Genomic DNA, 24733 nt, shown 5'->3' with positions numbered 1-24733 from the left:
TAAAATGGAGATAATCACACTTATCTGATTCGAGGAGGTACCAGGAGACCTACTTGTTCCTAATTGCTTAGAGATACATACAGGGAAGGCGCAATGCAACTGCTTCTGCTATTAAAATCAGTTAGATGGGTTAGGTTTCTGGAAATATCTACTGGTGACACAATGGATTTTCCCCATCTGTGTAAAAGTGTCAAGCGCCGCTATTATTTTGACCTCGCTGATGAAGGAAGGATGGGTGGTCTGGGAGAGCGGAGCACATTTTGGCTGGAAGCTATTACCCTTTGAGACGACCTCTTGTTTCAAGTTTCATTGGTGGATCAGAAAAGTTACAGGCAGCAACAGTAAGGACTTCTTTAACTCATTCTATAAAACCCCTTCAGTCTGCTTTGTCCCCTCTGCCTCGCTACTCCTCAGCACCAATCCTAATATTTTTCAAGCATATGTTAATGGCAGGAAGCAATGTCACTCTCCCGTCTTTACCTGACCTTTCTTTCTTCGGTACTCGTCGCACACGTGAAGTTACACCAACCTCAGCTGTCCCATACTATTAGGGAGGCGCAGATAAAGTGAATGCAATACATTCAGCAAAATTACCTGCAAAAAATGATGGCAATTTAAGAGGAAGAGTGAACTTCAAAACAAGATGCCTGAACGAGGAACTCTATGGCTTGAGGTAGGATGGAGATCCTTGCGAGAGTTTCATGCAGCTGGTCATGCTTAGGGAGAAAAATTGTCTTAAGGTGATTTGGGCAGAGCGGTGTAAGCTGACTATCACGGAAAAGAGTTGTGTTATATTAAAACACAGCACAAGCAACCATCAAGTGGCAGTCGTTGTACTGTTGAAACAAGACCCTGCAGAGTTTTTAGAAAATCCACACGTGGCCAGGCAGGGTGAGGCAAGGAAGGGGGGCACTGTGTAAGCATCGGTTTTAACGCTACGCTTAACCTGGAGCGATCCGTGATGATTTTCCTTTCACTATGTTTCCACACCAGAAATCCCCACACAGAACCCAGGTAGCTCCACCTCAAGCGTCCACTTACTACGACGTGTTCTCATTTTGCCAGCTCGCTGTATGAGCCAGGCTGAACCACCGTCATTTATCTCAGCAGCCATCCCCTACCCAGACGTGCTTCAGCACCCGACCGGAGAAATGCACGAACCTTTACGCCGCGCTCCTCCTGAAACGCTGTGTCCTATCACATCGCCACGATACTGCTACTGCCGCTAGATTTATGGCTATAACTAAATCATCCCATCATACCACTTCTGTGCTGTGCTTCTTCCATTACCACCTAATGTATCAAAAGCATCGATTTTATACTCGTGAGCTTTCCTGCTGACGCGCTCCAAGGTCTTGCGGCACTATATTATCTCCCAAGCCCACTCCCAACGCTGTCATGCTAATGAGGCATGTGTCGCTACCTTAATTTTGCTGAAGCAGGTCACAGAGCTCAAATCTCCCCTCACGTGGGAGAACCTGGAGTCCAATTCCTGAGCTGCCACGGCTGGCTGACTTTGAATAGTGCATATGATGACACTGACTCTCCTACTGCTGGCCTGGCCGCCGTAACACTTCTTCCCCCAAATGCTGGAAAGAAATATGGCCACTTACGGTTTCAGAATGGTTTTCCTGTCTGCAGCACGTTGTACTTATCGAACGCCTATCATCCCGTGTCCAAAATGCTGAAATGACAACCTGCTTAACCTCAGTAATTCTTAAAGGCAGATTTTTGTCTCTACAATCCAGGCCTTATTTAGACAGAAAGAAAATGAAACACTCTCAGATTAAGAGACTGAAGTGGTGGGACAGCTAGAAGTATCTTGCAAACCTACAGAAACTTCACATGGCGGAAAAAAGCTCAGATCATCCCGAAAGGAGCGATATATCTGCACAGAACAGGGAACGACTGCCCATCACTTTCTGCCCAGCCAAGGTATGTTGAGTTAGGCCAGGCAGCAATGCCAAAAAGAGAGCAACAAGAGCAATTTTTAGGCTATGCAGAAAGGCACCCCGAACCCTCTCGCTGTATTTCGCAGGAGTCGATTTCCGAGCCACACTGATGTCCTAAGAAGTGAAAGATTGGGAACAATTAGGAAGCAATTAACGAGGGCCAGTCTTGCCTTGTTCCTTTGGCCGCTTGCCAGTGGGACCGCTTGCTGCTTGAGCCACTTCGGTCGCTCTGGGCTTCAGTAGCTTGGGTTCCTGGAGCCACTCGTCTTTCCACCCACTGCTGCTTTGAGTGAATGGTTGTGTATTTTCACGCTACTCTGACGTGCCAACATTAATTGATCTCTTGTAAGCAGCAATGCGATAGAGTAAATGTGTGCATTTTATTAGCTTCCGTCATGCAATCGTATGATTTGAGCCATTTTGCCTTTTTGCTGCATTTTATCTGCTTTGTATGGGATGGGTTTTAATTAGTAGGCTTTCAGTAACAGGCTGAATTATTACACAAGAAGACCAAAAAGATCTGTTAGGTCTTCCCTGTTAAAAGCCAGGCCAAACCCTCGAGACACGTCGCCACCAGGACACCTACACCTGGTGGCATCGCTCCCCCAGCCGGCCCCGCTGGGGATGGACCAGCAGAGCGGAGTGGGAGCGCGCCACCCCGTTTCCATTTCCACCCAAGGATCTCAGAAGATGTTTTCTGAGGCTGTAAGAGGTGAACCGTGGCCGCAATCCCCCTTTTATTCGTGGCAGTCGGGTGGCAGCCTGTTGGGCACGAACTGGGAAGAGCCACCGGTCTTCTGCTTGCTGCAAAGCAGCCAAGTTGTGGTGGTAGATTTTGGGGTGAGGCCATTCACGCACATAAAACCCCAAACAGCTAATCCCCACCTGTACGTGGGGCTTTGCCTCAATTCCCGTGGTGGTGAACTCCCGCCACGCAAACAGCTTTTAACCCTCCCAGTTCTGGAGTTCTCCAAACTGCCAGCAAAACGAATTCTTAGGTGGGACACGTACACTCGTAGTCCTCAAAGGCTTAACCCAATTGACTCTTAAGGTACTGTGACAGTCTTTCATATAAACCCCTCCGAGATCAAAGGCTTCTTCTGTGCCATAACTGTCTATCGCATCAGTTTTACTACCAAGCGTGGGCACCGGGGGCTTGGTCCTGCTGTTAGACATGCTGTTAGGGATTGCCCTTTCTTGAACCAAACAACCCTACTGCTTCGCACCCAGGTGCACATGGGAAGCGACTTCAAAGGACACCCATGGTTCATCCACACGCAGCAGGGAGCTGCACTATCCCCCCATGACATGTTCCAAATATCTTCTTCTTTTTTTTTTTTTTTTTTTTAGAAAACTTACACACAAGGCACTTTTTCCACTGAGCTTCTGTCTCAAACGTTTTAACCTGATCCTTTCCCTTCTACTCAGAGCTTCCACCCGGAATACCTACAGCTACCACAGCTTTACTCCAGGAATTTGCTGGGGTCACACGACGGTTTGAAAGCCGTGGTTGAGATGAATAGCGTGTTACAATAAACAGTGAATAATGCAAAGCGCAGAAAGGATGGAGGAGGAAGCGGGGGGGACATCTTCTGAGGCTACGCAGTTATTGCATGTTTGGTTTGAAAGAAGGCACGGGTCAGAACGAGACTTCTGGCATCTTCCTCCTCGCAAATTAATCGCTGGTTCACAGTGGCCAGCAGATTTCAGCTTATAAATAAAGTTCAAAGCCCCCAGGTCCTCATTTTAAACGGGAGACATATGGCTTGAGAACAGCTAACGGAACAAGCCTCCCCAAAGTTTGTGCTCGTTCCCAACTGAGGGATCCATTTCACAGTAACAACAGCAGGCAGCCCGGGCGCACGAGCGTCCGCCTTCCTTCCTGAATTTTATAATGCTTTGCACTTCCACGCCGGCTTTCATCTGGCGAGTGGAAAAAGTTCTGATGAGCATCAGCCACGGCTTTCAAAGCACAGAAGACACAGAGCCCTGCTGGAATCGGGAGCGCACAAAGACTCCCACAACAACCTCACTGCAAAGGCTTCGGGTCCCAGGTGATGCGTACCCAGAAGTAACGAGTTTGGAGCCGTGCACCCCAAAATCTGAAAGGATTTAGGGAAAAGGTTAGCACTGACTCTGAAAACTGATGTCTGCGAGGATGGAGACGTGGATCCCTTCCCTCCTCATTCAACTTAGCGTAAGCCATGGCAGCTCTGTTAATATCAATAGGTTTGGAGAGATGAGGAAATGGTTTAGAAGGATAGTGAGGCCAACAGCTTGCGATATCCTCCGTTTACAATGGAGAAAAGCGAGGTTAAGTTCTTTAGCTGAGGAGCCCGTGGCAGAAACCAGAAGGCTGAACGCCGAGTACTCATTCCGGTCTCTGGACAACTCTGCCTTCAATGTTTTGTTCTTCTAAAGCTGCCCAGAAGCATTTTTCCTGCACAGGATCTGCTCCTCTGGGGGCTTTGTTTCATGTTAGTCACAAATCTCCCAGTATAACCTGAGGTAGACCAAAACACTGGCAGTCCTGCAGTGAAAAAAGCATCTAATGGGCCATAAATTAATGTTTCATTTCCTTTAATAGTGTAATGATTAATTCCTTCTTCAGAGCAAGATTTTGTTGCACATTTGATGGTTACACTATAAAGAAAAGAACGGGGTTTTTTAACATCGGAAAGGATCAAAGCCAGAAAGCTGCTATTTTTGTTTGCGCTCTTGTAGCTTGACTCTTCAAACAGATTTTTCTCCCCAATTTTGTAAGGAAAAAGGTAAAAAGAAAAAAAAAAAATCTGTCTCAGATGAGACCTTGCACAGCTTGTCAAGTTTCAACCCACAGTGAATTTTTACTGCAGATATAAACCTCTGAAAGTAAGGGTTTCTAATGGAAATGCTGACATAACCTTAACTATACCAACGCTGCTGTAACGCTCAGGTTACCAGGAATATTTCTGCTGCCAATTCAGTTTAACAAGTCTGAATGCATATAATTTGTTCCAGTTGTCTTTCCTCGGAGTGGGGCTCCTTTGTGCACACTTTTCAATGTGGCTTGCATTAAAAGCAAGAAAAAAAAAAAAAAACTACTCCTATGTAAATTCATATACACACTGATATGGTTTTATCACAGCTAAAAAGCTATAAATCTGCTTTAACTGATTCAGTGTGTTCCCTACTGGCCTGGAAAGGTGACTCATTTCATTGCTGCCCTTCGCTGAATGTGACAATCATAACTTTGCTTTGTTCTCTTCGGGATATTTATTCTTTGCAAAAAAAAAAAAACCCTGCCTTTCTTGCGTATTCAGATTATCCACTCTTGACCAAACCTCCCCCTGTTTGAGCCCAGAGGATTTCAGCTGGGTCAGGATTTGACCCGCGTTACGCTAGGAATCTGACCCAAATGCCTCCCACCGATAATCAGCGGTACGAATCTGGTCCTAGGGCAAATGATTTGCTTCTCACCTTTGGCTCATCCTGAAGGTAAAGAGCTGCCAGGTTAAACAAACACCCTCGGGATGCAAAGAGAAGTCATGGGGCAAGAGCCCAGGCGAGGGCAAGGCGCTCGTGGAGCTCCGTGTCCTCTGAAAGATCTGCAGCTCACAGGCTGAAGTCCTTCTGATCTTTCCACCTGGCAGCAAGAGTGAAACGGAAGGAACAAAAACTCAACAGGACGGCTCCGACACACGGTGAATAGGAGCAGGAATAATTCATGATCTGATCCTCCTCCCAGCTGCCCAGCACAATGTCTTCCTTGATCTTCCAGGGTCTAACAGGCAATGGCTGATGCTTGGGAATTCAAACCCTGAACTCTGTTGTCAGCTCTGCCATGGAGATACATTTGGAAGAAGGATGTGTGTGATATTTTTCAAATATCTCAGGGAATTTGGGGATGCCTTCAGCAAAGTCAGTGGGAAATCCAGGCTGATGACAAGCCCATATGACCAGATTCATCCAAACGAACTTCTCGGGCTCCTACGGACTCCTAGGCAGCCACAAATCTCTCCACGATGGGTGGAAAAAGAGATGTCTCCTAAGGATGGTTCAGCCCCGGATGGCCTGAGATGCCTCTTACTAAACAGAAAGCTTATGATTAATATGTTTATTACTGCTTAGTTATCTGTTTAAAATTAAAAGGCACATATTTAAGCCATGGTCTCTCAGGCTGAACTCTGAATGTTTACTGTTCCCAAATTAGAGGATAAATTCAGTGAAAAAATATGATAAACAGGTTTTCAAATGTCTTTTTTCCAAGCCTCTCTCCTACCACCTTTTTTTTTCCATCACCATTCTCCCCAAAATGTTTTTTTTTTTCTGAATATTTTAAAACTTGCTAAACTAAACATCTTTTTGAACTATTCTTCTCCTTAAGGTGCTTCTCCTGAACTTCTGAAATGTTTGAAGGGGGTCTTAAAGAAATTTGGGTAGGAAACACAATTCAGAGATGATTTTTAGTTTCTTAAATATTTGGAAAATGATTGGTTATATCTCCCTATTCCTCAGTTTCCTTTCTGTAATTATGAATTACCATTACGAGTAACACTGGCTGCTAATGGGCTCTGCAAATCTCTGATAAAGGATGCAGAGATTAATTGCTGTTCTTACTTAGCATGCTTACTCGAGTAGTAAATAAAGAAGCATCAGAAAGCAGTGCTCAAGGACGAGACACAGCCAGAGAACGGACCATCCATCCACAAACCTTTGTGTGGGGAAAAAAAAAACCGCTCAGATAAAAGAAAATTGAATTTAATTGGGATTTATTATTAATTATTAGATGAAGAAAATATCAATTATTAAGATTACATTATCAAAGGTTCTTTTGCTCTCCTCAGTCAGATCCTTGAAAATTCTCCACTTCCAAGCAGCCTTACATGATACCATTCTTCCTTCCAAGCGCTTTAACATGCTGTGTCTTTGGGGCTCCCTGCTGCAGTCTGAGTTCTCTGCGGCTGTCTCGTCCATCCCAGCGCTGTGAGCACCTAACCCTGCGGCACGATTGGCCTGCGCATATTAACTGTGCAGCCCCGAAAGCATCAAGGGTACTAAAGAAATAAATATTGAGTACATGCATCAGTTCTTTGGGGCAGAAACTGCCCTGCATTTCTGTAGGATTGCCTCCTTTTAGAAACCAAAGGAATTCAGCCATAGCAGCAGCAGCAGATAATCTGGTTAGTTAGGCACTATAAAGTGCCAGGAATCCACAATTTCTATCAAACTTATCTGTTTGAGAGAACATGAGTAAGGCTATAGTAGTCCTCAACAGTGTTCTTGGGAAGGATTTGTCTCATAAATCTGGGCCAAATCATTTAATAAAAAGGTGGAAAGTTCTTTCAGAAGGACGGGAATGGGAGGTAAATTAGAAATGATGATTGTCTTCAACAGCTCAAGGCTGATCATTAAAGATAAAAAAAAAATCCTAAGCAGAAAACAGTACACAGCTTACAAATCAGAAGGTCTAGACTGGGTCAGTTCAGTTAGAAATGAGAAGAAAGATCATGGGGAAACCTCCTGCTTCAATCCAGCACTCTGAACAAAGACAAACCGGAGAAGGCAGCATGTGAATCTGCGCTAGCTCCCTGACCACAGCTTTTCTTGGCCAAGGCTTGCTCGTGCAGACCCCATAAGTAGAAGCAGCATGTTGTGGGTTTGGTTTTTTGTCTTCTGGAGGACAAACTGATCCTGACTGGGTCTATTTTCCACTGAAATCAGGGATCCTATGACATTCACACTCATCTCCTAGGATCTGACCCAGGAACATTTATGTGTGTACCATTTCCTTCCTCTCCATTAACAAGGCAAATTTAGGGACATGGTTTAGTGGGTGATATTGGTGGCTGGGGGATGGTCAGACCAGATGATGTGGGAGGTCTTTTCCGACCTTAATTCCTGCTATCTCCTTGCTTCTGCTAGAATTAAATAAAATCCATGCCTAGCCTCTGAAATTCCATACAAGAATATTAAGATGCCCCAGACAAGAGGTGATTTGGGATTTTCTGGCTCCCAGCTGTGGAGGTCGTTGCAAATGCCTACACCCAGCCTCCCTGCCTGCCTGGTACGAGTGACTCAGAGAAACACAGCAGACCCCCCAGAATGACAAAAGCACGCTTCGCATCGAATGGCTGCTCAGTGACGCAAGAGCTGGAAGAGGCAATGCAGCTCGGCTCTGACTGCGAGGCGGCACGGTCAGCGGTCTCAAAGGAATTTAGATGTCAGCTTTCCACAGATGTCATCTATTTTTCAAAATCTATTCTTCGTCACTCTGCACATCATCCCTCCATAGGGACAGTCGCCACGTCCCTACCTCAGAGGTGCGCTGAGCAGCAATGTACCCACTAACATCCCCAGGGCTGCAGCTGTGGATGCTGCAGGACATGGATAGCAGTGGCCAGGCTGATGTGCTCTTCCTAAACACCATTCCCTAAAGACACTGGGGTTTTAGGGACTAGTTTTCATCTTATTTACTGGTTCAAATGGAGAAGAGCTGCTGTTTCCCAGCCAATCATCACCCTTTAGATCCATCTCCTTGGCTGGAGTTTGACCATTCCCAACCAGTCAGCATCCTCCAGGAACCCCACTGCGCTGCTTCTCCTCCCAGTGCCGCTGTTGGAGGCTACATGGACTGATGTTCTGACCCTAAAGGGCAACTTTTTACTTTCTTAGAAACAATCAGAGTAAGGATTGGATGCCTTCTGTCATCAGTCATACACATACATACCTAGACACCAGTATACACATAGAGTGGATTGATAAAAAATCTTAAAAACTAATTAGCAAATTTGAATGTCCACCAAGATACCCTAAGGCAGCCTACTTTTCAGATGGTGAATCCCCAAATCAGGCTTTTCATTTGAAGGTTTCTGGAATGAAATATCCTGAAATGGAGACGTTCACATCCTAGTTATTTTGCATAATTTCAGGTAAAAAAAACAACAACAACAAAATATTCTGGAGCAGATATAAATAAAAACAAAAGCAAAAAGATACAAGTCTGAAAAGGTTTTTTTTTCTTCTTATATTTAAGTATCTGTTGATAGTATAATAAGAACTGGGGATTTTTCGTGTTCTAAATGACTTTTACTTTTCCCTTAAAAGTACAAACAAGGCTTGTAATCCACCCAATACAAAATTAAAAGACCTAAAAGATGCCTGTGTTTTTATATACTGATTAGATTGTTCCAGCCTTTATCTGAATGTTTACTTGGACATTTTCCTGGAAGCACAGAAATAATGTTACGGACATTATTACCTTTCTGGAATGAAAGGAACTTAGATAAAGAATAGCCTACTGTATCTTCAAAAAGTAGCATGTTTCTTATGTTCCATGTGCATTATATTTGCAATTTACATGGGGATTTGTAATAGAGGCGCTGCTCCCTGGGTGTTACTTACTTTGGATGGACTTCTCTAAGGCTGAGTTTACACAGCTGTGGAAGGAAAACCTACCCACAATCAATTAAAAAGTGCAACACAAATCCTTTGGACAGCATTCTCAGGCTGTCCTGCTGTTGAGACAGCTACTATTCTCCTAGAATGAGTGCTCTAACTGTATTAAACTTAGTCCTAAACAAAATAAGCTTTCCCTAATTTTCACCATTTAAGGAACATAAAGACCTGCCTTTATCATTTAAAGTTTAAGCTGACTAAGCCTGAGAGAAACAGAACGTTAAGGAACTAAAGCAATTAAATCTATTTACAGAGGTCAGAAGAGTATCTATCAGGCTTTAGACATGATGGGCTTGTATGGTCTGTGCTTCTCATTCCTGTGAACTCCCAGATTATGGGCTGACAGGTGGCATAAGAAGTCATCTTTGTTTTCCTCCCGATAGCTGCGCGATGCTGAGCTGATCCTACCACGTCACCAGTGTGCTGGCATTACCTTCACTTCTGATTATTGAACAAGTAAAACAACCACGCAAATGAGACCCCAGACACCCTGTCTTTGTGTGGGACATATTTATTACCAACTTGCTGAATCCCACACAAAAAGAAGCCTCAGGGAAAGTAGTATGTCTACAAGCCGATGCAAAAAGCACTGGGGAAAAAAAGGAGGAGGATAAATAAGCAGGCAGCTGAAAAGCCTGAACTCCAACTAACTCACCAGCACATCAATAATACAATACTGTCGTCAACCCACCACGGACTCCGAACAATGCTTTTTCTGTTGTTCAGCTAATTAGTAAAAGAAGAGATTAAGGTCTTTAATTTCACTTGCTTTCTTTTTCTCCCCTCCTTTCACCTGGAGGGCATGCGTGTATGTGTACATATATATTCCCTAAATGAACAAAGAGAAAGAACATACATTACGATGTTGAAAGCATGAGTGTGGGTTTGACTTTATTTCCAACAAGAGTGTCATCTACATGATTTCAGATTTAAATGTGCTGCAACTGCAAGGAGTCAGATGTGTGTGTGTGTGTGTGTGTGTTGCAGGGTGGGAGGGGAGGGGGGAAGCTGAATAGAGGATATGAATTTTAAGCAGTTTCCTGAATGAATACGACACTGTATTTCCCCCTACTCTCCTTAGGATGACAATTCAGAGGAGATAACCTTCTCCTTTGAAAAGCCTTGAAGGGAAAGTTTGTTTTTACCATAACAAATGCAACAAAAGAAAAGAAGAGGGAAGCTGGGAAAGGGGTGGTGGTGAGGGGGGACAAATTAAATGTCAAACTTTCTCTCCTTACTTGGAGATAACAGCATAGTAGGAAACCTTCTTAGAAGCTTAACATAAATGGAGTTAAGCTGTTGCCAGCTGCAGTAAACCTCTCTCTCACCTTTCTTTCTCTCTTTCAAGATATCTTTGAATGCCTTCTCCTTCGTCATAAATCAGACCCGTGAGTAATTATCACTCAAGCGGGATGGCAGCGGCCTGAGTGGCCATGGCTATTCCACTGCTGTAATCTGCGCTTCGTCAGGTTACACTACCTTTGATGAAATCTCACATTTCTTTGCCAATGAGCGTTACCTCTCTGTTTATGACTCATTGTCTTGCGGCAGGGAGCTGTGAATCTCATTCCCCTTCTTGAAACTCGCTGGAGCAGCACGGTCGGTCCCGGCGGCGCTGAGCACCCTCAGCTCCCATCTGGGGAGTCTCAGGGCATCGAAGGGGCCCTGCTGCCACCTCAAATACTTACCGGAGGCATCTCTCAGCCCTTCTTAGGGGGATGTGGCCGTGGAAAGCCTCCTGCAGGCTCTGAGGCTGAGAGCAAGGTGCAGATGCCGCTGTCACAGCTCACCGGGAGTCGAAACCGGCTCTGGCGTTTCGGCATTCCCTCCTGCATCCCCTTGGGGACAGGTTTCTGACAGGCCGAGGGGGCACCTTGCCTCAGCACTGCTGCCCTCACAGATAGAGGGGGTGGCAGAGAAGGGGACAAAAAAATTTAAAAAAAGGGGAAGAAAGGGGAGAAAAAAAAGGGAGGGAGCTCCAGCCTCCAACGCACTTGAAGTTTCTGATCTCTACCTCGGTACCAAGCTCGTCCCTCACCTCAACCACCCAGCCACACAGCACGGACGCTTCCAACGCAGCACTTTGCATGCTTTACGAGCTGTTTTATTAACGTTTTACCCCCTTCCTCCCACACGACGCTATCATTTCAGCAAAAAAAACCACCACCGAACCCCAGCCGACGGGCGAAGACGCGCGCCGGCCGCCCTCCAGCCCCGCGGGCGGCTGTCGGCCGAGGATATCAAGTAGGTAGAGAGAAGTCACTCACCGTTGGCGGCGACACAGAGGTTTCCAGAGCCACTTTTAACTAAGAAGGAATTTGGGATAAACTCTTCCTCAGAGTCAGAGTCCGCGGCCGGCTGGGCCGCGCCGTTGCCCCGCAACCGCCCGGGGCCTTCATTGGCGGGCGGCGAGGGGGGGGGAGAAGGGGAGTGCTCAGGGGGGGTGGAGGAGGCGGACGAACAAGGCAAGGGGGGACCTGCGGGCCACAAACACACACAGAGACAGAGAGAGAGAGAGAAAATGATGATAATAAAGGAAGTAAACGGCAAAGCACAGACACAGAGAGACGCACACGAACACAAAACTGTGGAAAAAAAGTTGAGCGCGGGCACGAGGAGCGGCCTCCTGGCCCGCTGGAGGGCGGCCGACTCGTGTATCTGTCGCGCTGAGGGGACTGCTGCTGTCCCTTGGTGTAACAGACCCTTAAAACTAATATCCATCATTTTTTTAGGGTTTTGGGGTTCTGGTGGGAGGCATGCTTCTCGCCACGAAGTGGGCGCTGCCAATGTGGCTGTGTGTCGACACCAGGCTGCGTGGTTCTGAAGGGAAAGTTTTGCCTGATGTTTTATGAGGTAATTTTTTTCAGGTTTTACCTGAAAACAGTCAGCTCTCCTTAGGGATTGTCTTTAAGCATGCCTGTATCGAGTTTATAAGGCAAACAGACTGAAAACCACCTCAGGAGTGTGGACGAGAGAGATGGGCATTGCTGCATGGCATTGAAGCATGTCAGCAAAACAGCACCCTGACAAACTTAGTGCAGGTTCATTTTGTGGATTAAATCACTAGACATGCAGCAAATTAGGTTCTTAGATAACTTTTTACGTAAAGCTTCATCCGCCGAAGGACGAGTTTCTAGTGACTTGAAGGAAATTGGATCAGGTACATGGAGATTAAGTAGATCTAATTTGAAAAAACATACTGTAAGTAATTAGTGGTATCAGGGTCTTATTCGAATCAGATTTTGGATTTCCCAGATCGACTGGGAAATCAGAAACCCCAAGCTTGTGAAAAAAATGTTGGGGAAATGTGGAGCTGAGGTATTTGCAGTATATCAATAAAAACAGGGGGATATGAACACAGACATGTAATAGGTTAAAATACAGGACAATGCATTTAAAAACAAGTATTTCCTCTTGATACATTTGATATGAAAACAATTATGATTAATTTCACACATTTTCCCATATACTGAAATGTTATCATGCAAAATCCATAAAAGAATAACAGCACAAGAAAACTAGCAAATGTAAAAAGAAAAAAAAATCTAAAACAACGTATTTTGAACATAACATAGCACACAACATAGCCATGCAGTATTTTTGACTAAACACAACATGAATGCTTTAGAAAAGCAAACACAAACCCAAAACAATGAAGCGGGTTTAACATTTAAATCCCCCAAAGCTGGTTCTGCTAAGTTTCCTTCCACCTTGGTCATCAGTTTTTCTCCTGATAAGCCCTTGGGTGTTACCCCCCTGGCATATGCAGATCTTATAAAGTGAAAACTGTAATCAGAGCAGAAATTGTGGTGTTGAGGGAAAAGCCTGGGACCTGGAGAGAACATGGGACGGTGCTCAGAGACAGTCAAGTCACTGTGACTCCCCACAGAAGAAACCAGCCTTGGTAGAGAGCCTATACATTTTTTTATTTTTATTTTTTTATTATTTTTGCAAGTTGTGAGCCCTGTGTGTTTTGTTATGATCACCAGTGGAGTTCCCTGGCTCTTGTTCCTTCTGACAGCCTTCCAGACTGAGAAGTTCCTCCTTTAGGAACGCTGTCTTTTAGGAATCTATAACCCACTTCATACTCCCTGACCCTTCTTAGGGTACCAAGGCTGTCACCTTCTTGTTAACTAGAGGTAGGAGCTGGAGAGAGACAGCAGAAAAAGGGTCTATGTGCAAATTCTCCAGGGTACTGTGGAGATGCTTAATGGGTGGGAGCAGAAGAAAGCCCAACTATTAGGCTCTGAGTGACAATTCAGGCACCAGCAGTGCCTCAGCATCCTGTCTAACTCCTCACAGCCTTAGCTGTTTGCCTCGGAAACAGGGTGACAGCACACCCTTATGTTATAAAGGGGATTGCAGAAGGAAATTCCTGAAGAATCATCAGACATGAAAAGGAGGAAGTCTACAGAAATGCAGATAGCAAGAGACTACTGTCATGACACCATGAAAAAGACAGGTGCCACTTGCAGTTCTGGGTTCAAGTAAATGAAGAGACTGATTTCTTTTGTGTGCTCCTTTGAGCAAGGCCATCTTCATACACAGGTGAGATCATATACGCCATCCCACAGACCTCTGTTTTGCCATGTCACAAACCATTAAATGCAAACGGCTCTGGAGATACAGCTCTAGCTCTGACGTGCTCCTGAAGAAGCCAAGTCTACTTTGCATCATCCTCTTTGTTGCGATGGAGTTTTGATGAGCCCTGACATATTATAAAGTTTAAATCATGTCTTTGATTTGTTGTGCTGATGATATACACAGGCTCTGTGTAGTCAGAGCCTGCATCCTAGTGTGAAGATGAGTGAAATGGAAAGAAATTGCTCAACCTATGTCAGCCTATAGTCCTGTGCATTTCTTTGTAACTTGAGGACACATTTTTCCAGCCATTGAGAGACAATCTAGATTTTAAAAATTATTTCAAGCCTCTGACTCATTTACCCAAAGTCCAGTGAAAAAGCATAAAAAGGAAGCTAATGGTAAGACTAACTATGACCAAATAATAATAATAATAATAATAATAATGTGGTAAATGAAAGGAGATCCCTAATGTTCTCCCTGTGTTTTTGTTAGATAACATGCTTGGCATATCTGCACATGAAACCTGTAGTCCAGACACAAAGACAAGCAACAGAATGAGCTGAATTTGGAACTGTAACCCTAAAAGCAAAATATTAGTACCTATCACATCAGAAACTGTCTGCCATTTCCACATGGCTGCATGTTGGGGTTTTGGCATAGACTTTCCACCATGTCCCAACATTGTAATTTTGGCAATGAGAAAGGAAGGGCTGTACTGCTCTGAAGGGCACTGGTGCATACAACCATGTGGCCCAGAAAATTCCCTCTTGGACACACAATTTTGGGCTGGATGCAACTGAAGATTTCACAAGCTTCTGGATGGAAGGTGTGGGCTGGTCAGCTGTGCTGACAGCATCCAGTTAAAATGAGGAAGAAGCAAAGCGATACCTTCTTTTTAAGCATGTCAGTAACTATGTTTGTAAGACAAGGGTGTCTTAAATTGTGGATCCTTTAAGAGAATTGCCTCCTTTCCTCTGCTTGGACAGAAAGCCAAAAATTAAATCTGACCTTTTCAGGAAAAATAAACCAAGAGAGAGACAAAAGATACAAGTCTGTATGCTTCGAAGAAAGTATCTCATTGAATTTACTGCAACTGCAGATCCAAGTAAAACAAGCAGGATTCGGCCCATAAACTTTCATTCCAGCTGCCAGAGCAAAATTTCTAATTGATTAGTACAAAATGAATTCACAGCAATACTGGGTTGCTATGGAACCTGAGCAAGTAGGCCAAGTCACTTTGCAGTATGTGCTGCCTCTCCTTCAAAAATACAAAACAGAAGGACTAGATAACACATTCATTATGCACACCCTTGCAATTTGGAAACTAACTCAAAGAAAAACAAAACGGATTCCAAGTATGGGCCCCTTGGCATCAATTTGTAACAACCCTGTATATCCGCTTGCAGTGAACAGTCGAAATTATGTTCTTTGGACTTGAGGCAGGAATAATATAAAAGTTCAACGTCTCTGTGTGAATGATACGTTGCTTGCCCAAATTCAGAGGAAAACAGAACATAAACTTCTATTTTATCTGTGTGCCAGTATTTCAGATTAAGATTAAAAATATCAGGGGAAGATATGTTACAGTCCTTTGTAGATTTATGGAAGTGCTTAGGAAACACAAACTTCGGAACTAGGTTAACACAAAGAATGCGTTTCTCAGCTTCACTACGGAACTCTGCAAATTTTAGGCAACCGCTTTAAATTTAGGGAAGAGACAGACCAGAGCAGACTCTAAATAGTTAGGGGAAAGTAAGACAAACAATAAACATGCCTTCAGTTTACGCTGCACATTTGGCTGTAATATTTCAGAATACCGTGTGTTTCTAGAGTTGCTCTGTCATTTGCAGGTTTTGGCCTTCAGAGATCAAGAGCTGATTTAAAACAGGTGTATTCGCACTCATGTGAACAGAAAGGCTGCCAGGAATACAGAACACTCAGGGAGATCATTTTAAACGAAGGACAGTACATTGTTTCATAGACTATATTCTAAGGAATACACTCATATGTTTACAATTTGTCCCAAAAGAGTTAGAAAAGTGTGGATATACAAATGCTGACTCTTCATGGAACAGATATAACAAGGCAATAGGATTTAACAGTGGTCAGTATACCCTGAGTGGTATTATCTGCAATCAATAAATCATTAATATCCACTTTTTTTTTCCCCATAGTATCTTCTTCTATCAAGCTTCAACCAGGATCTTGAAGAGCGTTACAAGCACTGAGGATGTAAGCTTTGAAATACTGGGATTTGTAATCAGATAGGCTGATAAAATTGGATTGTCTGGGGGAGCAGGCTTGTACTTCTTACAGATAAGGAAACTGAGGCTCACAGAAGTGAAATAATTTGCTTAAATATGCTGTTATTTCCTGTATCTGCACACTGTATCTCTAACCACTGAGAAAAAATCTGTTTGCAACACTGAAAATATTTAAAATCGGTGATTTCCACCACAAAGGAGAGATAGGGGAAGGCGGGCAGAAGTACTGTGGACACAGTTAGCTCAGTGGGGCAACTACAGTAGTTATCAGGGAAGAACTTTTGCATTACAACATACCGCTTGAAAAGTTGAGCTTTATACAACCTTAAAATAGGAGTGGTACTGCTAAGCCTTAATTACAGAGACAATTCATGCACCACGACAAAAAAAAAAAAAAAAAAAAAAAAAGGTACATCACAACACAGCTCCAGCCTTAAAAATGTGTGGCACTGGTATGCATTGAGAGTTCGCGGTAAGGCTGTATAAATGCAGCAAAGTAGTGTGCTGGCTGGGTTTATTATCCTGTCAAAAGAAAGAGTGTAAACAGATGCTCTTCTGTTTTTGTCTCCCCTTCTCCTCGCACAGTGGTTTTGAGTGATCCTTATTGACATCCGAACTAAATCTTATTGATCTGTATTAAAACTGTAGCTAGTCTTGAGCTGGAGAAAACCAAGACCTGCTTACACAACGGAAATGCGTAGGTACCTCTGTCTGACAAAAGCAGTTAATTAATAAATAAATCTAAAACTCAGGCAATTTAATTTCATCCCACACTGTATCCGATTGATTAAAGCCCCACCGGCACGAAGGAGAACTGCAGGGCTGAGGTCTTGGCGTGTGAAAGGTGGCAGGCATCGGGGCATCCCTGGCAGCACCTCTGAGATGGATTGCTGGCACAAGGGACAAGGTGCTCCGTGCCCCGCAGAACAGAAAACACGGTGATTTACTCCGGTAGTATTTCAGGGCTTGGGAGCTGAGGAGAGGAGCAGGAGAACATCTGCCACTTTGCTTTTCAAAGCGAGGGGAACACAATATTTAAAGACTAGCCCCTGATGATTACACGGCAAAAGACTGCTTTCTTAGCAGCCAGGAGCCAAGCTCCTTTAGAAGAAAGGATTTTCCTAAGGGACAAGCATCACTCATGCCTTTCTCATGGTAGCATATCACGCCTTTCCTGTGGACACCATAAAACACCGCTGGAAGAAGAGCAATCTGAACTAGCTGTCTGGCAAAATATGTCAGTGAATCACAGGAGTAAGAAATTGTTGTGCAGATTTATTGCCGTTCTTTAACAATAGGTGGTCACAACATTGTTAGCTCAATGGGGAATATATATCTTGTGTTTAGAATTGATTAAAAAAGCAGCCTTGGAAAATGACTCTTAGTTATTTATATTTCCTGAATTTCCACCTGCACTTATGTTTATTTTATTTAATTTAATTTTGTGTATTTGATTTATAGCTATGAAGCCAGAGGGGAAAATAAATGAAATAAAGGGGACAAATGAATATCATCTTAACAAGAAAAACCTGGGCAGCTGCCATGTCACCGAAATTAAGAAATGAGTAGTTGGGCCTTGAAAATGAGAAATAATCACATGCCCTGTATGAAGACTGGCATATTGGGAAAAAGGGCCACGCAAGGTTAAGAAGAAATGAATAAATTCCCTTGGACTGAAATGGAGTATGAAGAACATATGTTATGCCTTGTGGGTGATTTGTGTTACCCTTCCCCAGTTGTGTTCTTTTTACTCCCTTTTGTGGTGAAGAGATGCAATAATTCTCTTTATCCATGTGCAAGGACAGGATAATTTCTGTCAAGGAGCTCACAAAGTCACCATCAGTGGGAACTCAGGAACATCCTTGTTCGGACAAGGCAGACCTTCCTCTGAGTGGAAAACATCTAGAATGTGAGAGGTGATGTGATGATGGGACATATAAAAGCACCCCAACCATATGCCTGTGTTATCTGCCTCTGTCCCAGCCCAGATTATGGACTGAGCATTCGGGCCTTTTGCAGTTATTCCCCAAATGAAGCAGAAGGTGGAAAGGGACAAAAAATAGCCCAAAACCTCAGATCTGCTTTCTGCCAGCTCCTGAGGTTATTAACCCAACCCAAAACAGCAGAAAACAATTATCCATTGAGCAAGATGGAGAGGAGCAGGGAGGAAATTGTTCCCTTCTGAAACGCAGTTCCTCGGGGGCTTGAGGTGCTCTGGAGCAGCACAGCAGCACTTATAATTTTTTGCCAACACAAGAAAATAATACAGCAGATTTTCAGAAAATTACATGGGCAATTGCCTGAGCCGGATACTCAGCTTGCTCATTTGTAGGCACAACAGTAGAAACAGATTGTGTAAGTTAGCTACACAATTTTCTGAATATCATACTCCAAGGCTGAGATTGTGCTGTTATTCAAAAGCAAAAACAGGTAATTTAATTTCCAAATATATGGGAGAACACTTGTATCTCTTTCAAAATCAAAGAAATATGGATCAAGAAAGAGACTCTCTTCTGATAGTGCCAGCATAAACAATCCTAATCACCGTGGAATATTTATATCGCTCCCTGTGAAATATTTACGCGAGTAGTTCACATCATCTGAAGTTTTAAGGAAAGCACAAGCCCCTAATTATGGATCACCATTACAAAAGCTCATGCAGCTTTACTCAAACTCAACTTGTAAAAGAATAATGTAATCGGTAGGAAGGCTGATGAGCTGCCCGTGAAATGGCCTCTCTCAATCTGACACTAATGCTCTATCTGATCCAAAACACCCCGTATAAAGTATAAAGTTCTCTGCGGAAGATTACATGCAAATCTCCTAAAAGGTCCATTTTCCTATATTTGAACACCAAACGGTGGGCTTTGTAGAAATTGCTTTCCCTAAGCTTTATGCTAACAAAGAGGTTTATACTGCCTTGCAAAACTGTTCGTGATAAGCTCGGCCAAGGCAAAGCACCCTTTCCTAGTCCTTTTAGCCCAGCAGGGAAGAGTTAATGTACACGGGCCATTGCAAGACTTTTTCACCTGCCTCAGGGAATAACATTTATGCAATTATTTTGCAGGGTGGTCTTATAGGCAAAAGACCCAAAAATGCGAAAGTTCAGCTCATGATCAGCGCCATGCTTCGGGACCTGCCCAGCAAACCCTGTCTGCAGGTTCCGTTGGACTGTCTTATTTCTCTTCATTGATTAGACAAGGAGCATTGGGTGATTCTAACTCAGATGCCGAAGTGAAAATGGCATGAACCCTGGGCTTAATGTCTGGAACCTGCCTGAAGATGAGGCAATCTCACCGAGACATTTTTGCCAGTGATGTTTTGGGTTGCTCCGTAATACCTGAGGGCACAGACTGAGCCTTCCAAGCTCATAGACAAAAGTGCTGTATCGAAGCGATGGAAGATGCCTCAACCCACAGGAACCTAGAGATGAAAGCTGGAGTGAAGGAGAACTTTGAAGCCCTGATGTTTTATGCTTCTCTTGGAAAGAAACGCAGTCTGTATGAGTAAATACAGTCCGAAGAAAACATGAGGTTGCAGATCTCTGGAGCACGAAAAAGGGGTACCAAAGTTATACTGCAGTGAGGATCCAAGTCATCTAGCCATAAACTCTCTGGGGATGAAATTTCAGATGAGAGGGATGTGGCCTGAATAAAGAGATCATTACCTGTTCCTATTTTGGTTACAATTAGTGTTGGCTGTGGATTTCTGTGCTACATTAAAACTAATGAACTTACTTAGCCTCTTATCCTTCTTGGGACAATTTCCTCCTGATCCTACTTTTTATCCCCGTTAGGGTTGGATGCTTCCATCTCTAAAATTGTATGGAGGTTGTTTTGTAGTGACTGCTGTTTGCTGTTTTCTAGCCAATATCCCTTAATCTGGGAAGATCTTTTTTTCTTTTTTTTTCTTTTTTTTTTTTTCCTTTTTTTTTTTTTCTCCAGTGAAGAACGATTTCAAACAAAGCCAACTGTCTCCCTTCAACATCTATGCGTCGTGGTTCAGAAGATCATTCTCTGTCTTCAGCTAAGAAGAGAGATCAAGGCAACTTAGTGCCAAAATACTCTTCTCAGATGGACTCTCTGAAGGGATCTGATTAAGAAGAAAGGTTATCTTCCGTAGCAGTTTCCTTCTGTGAGCTAGCCCTGTGGCCCTGGAGTTGAAAACAGAAGGGTAAGCCACCAAAAAAGTGTGAGGTTGCTGCAGAAGAGGAGGCAGGATAGCTGTACCGGAGTGATGCTGAGCCTGCTGAGTTAATGTGTTGAACAGCAGAAGAATTTGGGCATGGTACTAAGCTAAAGGAGCGCACCCTGTGCCAGCACCTGTGCACAGCACTGTACCGTGGGTGTGACAGCTTCTGGGACCCCTAAATGTCTCTCTGCACCTCATGCTCCCCTGGGAAAGCACTTGAATCCTGCACATACCCTGTGGCTGGCACAGAGCGGTACAAGATCAGACCCATCCTGCATCTTCCAGAGTCACGTTGGACATTTCTGGCTATTTATTCTGCAGGCTTTTTGAGGCACAAGATGCTTCTCCTTGTGTGCTTGCAAAGCCAGCAGAACAGGAGGACTTAGATCTTGTGTTGGGCCATTGGGTGTTCTTGCAATGCCAGTTTTAAGAGTAGGGAAGTTTTTTGTGCTCGGGTATCACAGAATCACAGAATCACTGAGGTTGGAAGGGACCTCTGGGGACCATATTGTCCAACCTCCCTGCTCAGACAGAGTCCCCTGGAGCACATTACCCAGGACTGTGCCTGGACAAGTTATTAACTCCTTTCTTTTCTCCTGCAGGATTGACAAACCAGTCTACAAACCAATTTAATGCGCTCAGGTGATCCCAAACAGATCCCAAAACAAAATTTAGTTCAAAACTGTAGACTCAGAGTGTCTGCTGGTGTCGGGCAGCTGCAGGTCCCTGTGGTGCCAGCCCTGCTCCAGCAGGGCCACCCCGAGCAGGGGGCCCAGCCCCACGTCCAGGCGGCTGCTGGAGATCCCCAAGGAGGAACCCCCAGCCCCTCTCTGGGCAGCCTGTGCCAGGCCTCTGGCACCCGCCCAGCCCAGAAGTTTCTGCTCATGCTCAGGCAGAGCCTCTTGTGTTGCCGTTTGTCCTAGCACTGGGCTGTAGCTGTAATTATCATGGCAGAGAGCTGTTCACGATGTTCTGCATGCACTGAGAGGCAGAGAGAGTCCCTGTGCTGCAGTACAAGTGCTGTGCTTCCACAGAGGTCAAAGTGAAGACCACACACTTACTGAAAAAGCTGCAAAGAAGATATGCAGTCCTCACTGCTCTAATCCAAAGTTCCTCCACATAAACCTGCACTTCAGGATCCTCTTCCAAGAAAACTTCCTGAATTCTTGCTAAGGCAAAGAATTTTTTATTCTTTCTACTTTAATAGTAGCTCCTGGTGATGCTCCTGAGAAAGACTGCCGATCAGTAGTATTGCCCAAGAAGGTAATACAGGAATATGATGCTATTAAGCCAGGAGGAAAAAAAAAAAAAAAAGTATTGGACCAAAAATTCTGTTTTTCATTAGGTTCATTTCAGGCCTAGAACAACATTAGTAGCTAAAGAGCACTCTCAAGAAAAAAAGGAAGAAATTGGTAGAGGCAAAGTTTCAGGTTATTCTATGGAATTTCAAGTCCTAAAAAAAGGAACTATTATTTTTTCCTCCATGTTTTAGCAGCCAACAAGCCAACTTGCAAATGCAATAGCAAGAATTCAGAAAATTTCAGAGACATCATTGATGTTACTGTTTTTTTTCCTCCAAAGCCTCGCTTAAGATCTTTGAAGCCACAATCTGAATGCCTTAATCATTGCTTTACTGACTTCTGCCCCGTAAGAAAAAATATTCACCTTGAGTTTTTTTCAGTTCCCTGCTCAGTAAAAAAAAAAAAAACAACTGAAATTCTTCAACGCATTGTACAAAGAAATGTCTCCTGTAAGAGATTTCCTGGACAGAGGGAAGGTAATTATAATTCAACACATGTACAAGGCACATGAGGATTATCTGCAAAAAAAATCCCAGTAGTTCAGAGAAGGATTCACAGCAGTGTGGGCTGTATGCAGGAGGGCAAGATGCATGGTCTTGTTCATTGAACAGCCTCTCCATCTCTCATCCCCCGCCTCTGTTTGGGTAAAGGAACTAGTTATCTTCGAAAAAAGAATGCATTTTAGAAAAGTGAGGGCAGTCTTAAAAAAGAGTTTCATGCTTGAAAGGGTGGCACCTGAACCCATGTAAGGGTGTGCTACAGGCTTTGCCATGATGGAGCAAACTCCTGCTCCAGCTGATTTACCATCCGTTCCCCATCCCTGGCTGACTCCAGCCATGCACCCCTCCCCTAAAACTCTTAATTGCATCCTATACCGTAGGGGAAAATGTCTTCCTCATACTACATAGTAATCAAAGTTAGGCAATAAAGAAAGATGACTTGTAGCCCTTATTTTTCTTCTGACTACTGAAACTACATGCTAGGCATATTCCAACTCTCATAGGCGATTCTTTTAGTGAGTTTAAGGAGTTTCTGTCAAAACTAACACGGAATGGATACTTTCACATACTAGCTATAAAATAATTCCTGCTTTCCTTTGTAAATGTAATGGTTTTGATCTTATCCCATGATAAAATGTGAACAGGAGCAGGGAAGCATGCTTGTTTTGGATGATCGGAAGCCCTGGCTGGTTAGCTTGTCCATCTCTGAGGGTTATTGAGGTGGTTATTCACTATGGCATAGAAATCCCTTATATTCCAAGTCTAACTTTAAATTCCTGACCAATTAGGCTGGGCAGACTGTTCCTGAGCCTTACAGGTCTAACACCACACACTCCCAGCTACTGCACTGACACCCTTCAGTAGGCTGCCGAGCTGACTCAGGAACATAGCGTCTCCTTTCTCTCTAATTTGGATCATCAAGGTTGGAAGAGACCTCCAAGATCATCTGGTCCAACCACCCCCCTACCACCAATGTCGCCCACTAAACCATGTCCCCAAGCACCACGTCCAACCTTGCCTTGAACACCCCCAGGGACGGGGACTCCACCACCTCCCTGGGCAACCCGTCCCAATGCCTGACCGCTCTTAAATTTTCACTGGGCAGATCCTGTGTGTACACAGAAGAGGCTCTTTTCCCCCTGCTAGATATTTTTTTTCAAGTGATGCATTTCATTTGGAAAAAAATAATAAAGAAACAACAGGTTAATCTAAAGCCCAGTTTTTCACAAGGCTGTACTTTAAATCTTCTGGGAGAATTACATGCAAAAAGTCTTGTACGTCTGCAGCTTCCCAGCAGTATTTTATTACAGTATTTTCTTGTCCTACATACAGAAAAGTACAGTAGCTGTATTATTTCTCTGGTTTCTTCAGCTTACAGCATACTTCCTTCCTGATGTCATATCCTGTATAGTGATCCTATTATCAAAAATAATAGTATAAACTCAGCTCCTACTTCAACTCTTAAAACGTCCATTTATCACAGCCTTATAAAAATGCTTGGAAAATGTATTTGCCAATGCATTTCACTGAATCACCTGGAAAAAACTCAAAAGCTGACTGTAAAGAAGTGCTAAAAGATGATCTGGAAAAATTTAAGCAAGTATAACAGCTATTGCTTATCATCAAGAAGAAAAAAAAAGATAAAATAAGCAGGGTAGTGTTTTATTTCTTTTTGTTCCAGGATAATTATCCAGACCTCCAATTTCCTCACTTAATATATTTATTTAGGCACTGTAATTAAGCCAGTAATTGCTCAGTATCCTCTAAGAACTGACCTTGATGTGTATAACAAACTGATGTTATGATGAGAAAGAATAACTAAAATGAACTTGAAAAGTCTTGAAGTGGCAAAAGCTTTTCCCTTTCACATGCAAAGTATGAAAAGCAAAATTTAGATGGCTTTTCCCTATAGACTGGAATTCTCCAATTTACTTGGGTTCAAATGTCCCAAATTTCCCCAGATTCATTAAGCTCAGAGGTTCGATTTGATGGAGTCTGCCTAAAAGCCACAATTTGCAGACCTCGGTCCTTAGAGCAAAGCACCAAAATTCACTTTACTTAAAGTGAAAAGTTGAAGTCATTGAGTGTGGAGGCCCTGACACGAAGTAAATCAGGAGTCTGGGGTATGTTGGAGCTTAATTTTTCATAGGTGCAAGAGAACCCAGAGTTCATGGTGCAGACATCAAGTGGGTTTTGTTGTGTGCCTGTTTATGTAAGCAAATAAACAATTAAAATTATGTTTTAGAGCCAACGCTTAAAATTGTTAACACAAAATCATAAATATTGGTTGTTTTCAGTTATATCTTAAATGGTCAACTGTCACCCACACACAGTCTTAAAAAAAAAAGAGAATGTGTTGTATTTTGTTGTGGTTGTTGTTGTTAATATTGGTTGAAAAAAGCTGCTGTCTAGCCCCATCCCTTTGGGCATAAACTAACCCACAACACCCTCATGGGGCATCTGCAACACACATTTGGAGTTGTTTAAGAACAACGAAAGGTCAC

General features: G+C 43.5%; 1 protein-coding gene across 7 annotated transcripts in view; it reads right to left on the bottom strand.

Annotated features, from left to right (window-relative positions):
- TENM4 (teneurin transmembrane protein 4) overlaps nucleotides 1–24733 on the bottom strand; it is a 1681110-nt gene that overhangs the window by 246361 nt on the left and 1410016 nt on the right. For all 7 annotated transcript variants that reach the window (XM_080576311.1, XM_080576312.1, XM_080576313.1 and 4 more), the window contains one exon: nucleotides 11657–11866. In XM_080576311.1, the coding sequence (XP_080432437.1) occupies nucleotides 11657–11866 (210 nt within the window). The remainder of the gene's footprint in view (nucleotides 1–11656; nucleotides 11867–24733) is intronic.

This window comes from Anser brachyrhynchus (genome assembly GCF_964034855.1).
Source record: "Anser brachyrhynchus genome assembly, chromosome: 1".
Classification (NCBI taxonomy): Eukaryota; Metazoa; Chordata; class Aves; order Anseriformes; family Anatidae; genus Anser; species Anser brachyrhynchus.
This window is presented reverse-complemented; position numbering and strand designations above follow the sequence as displayed.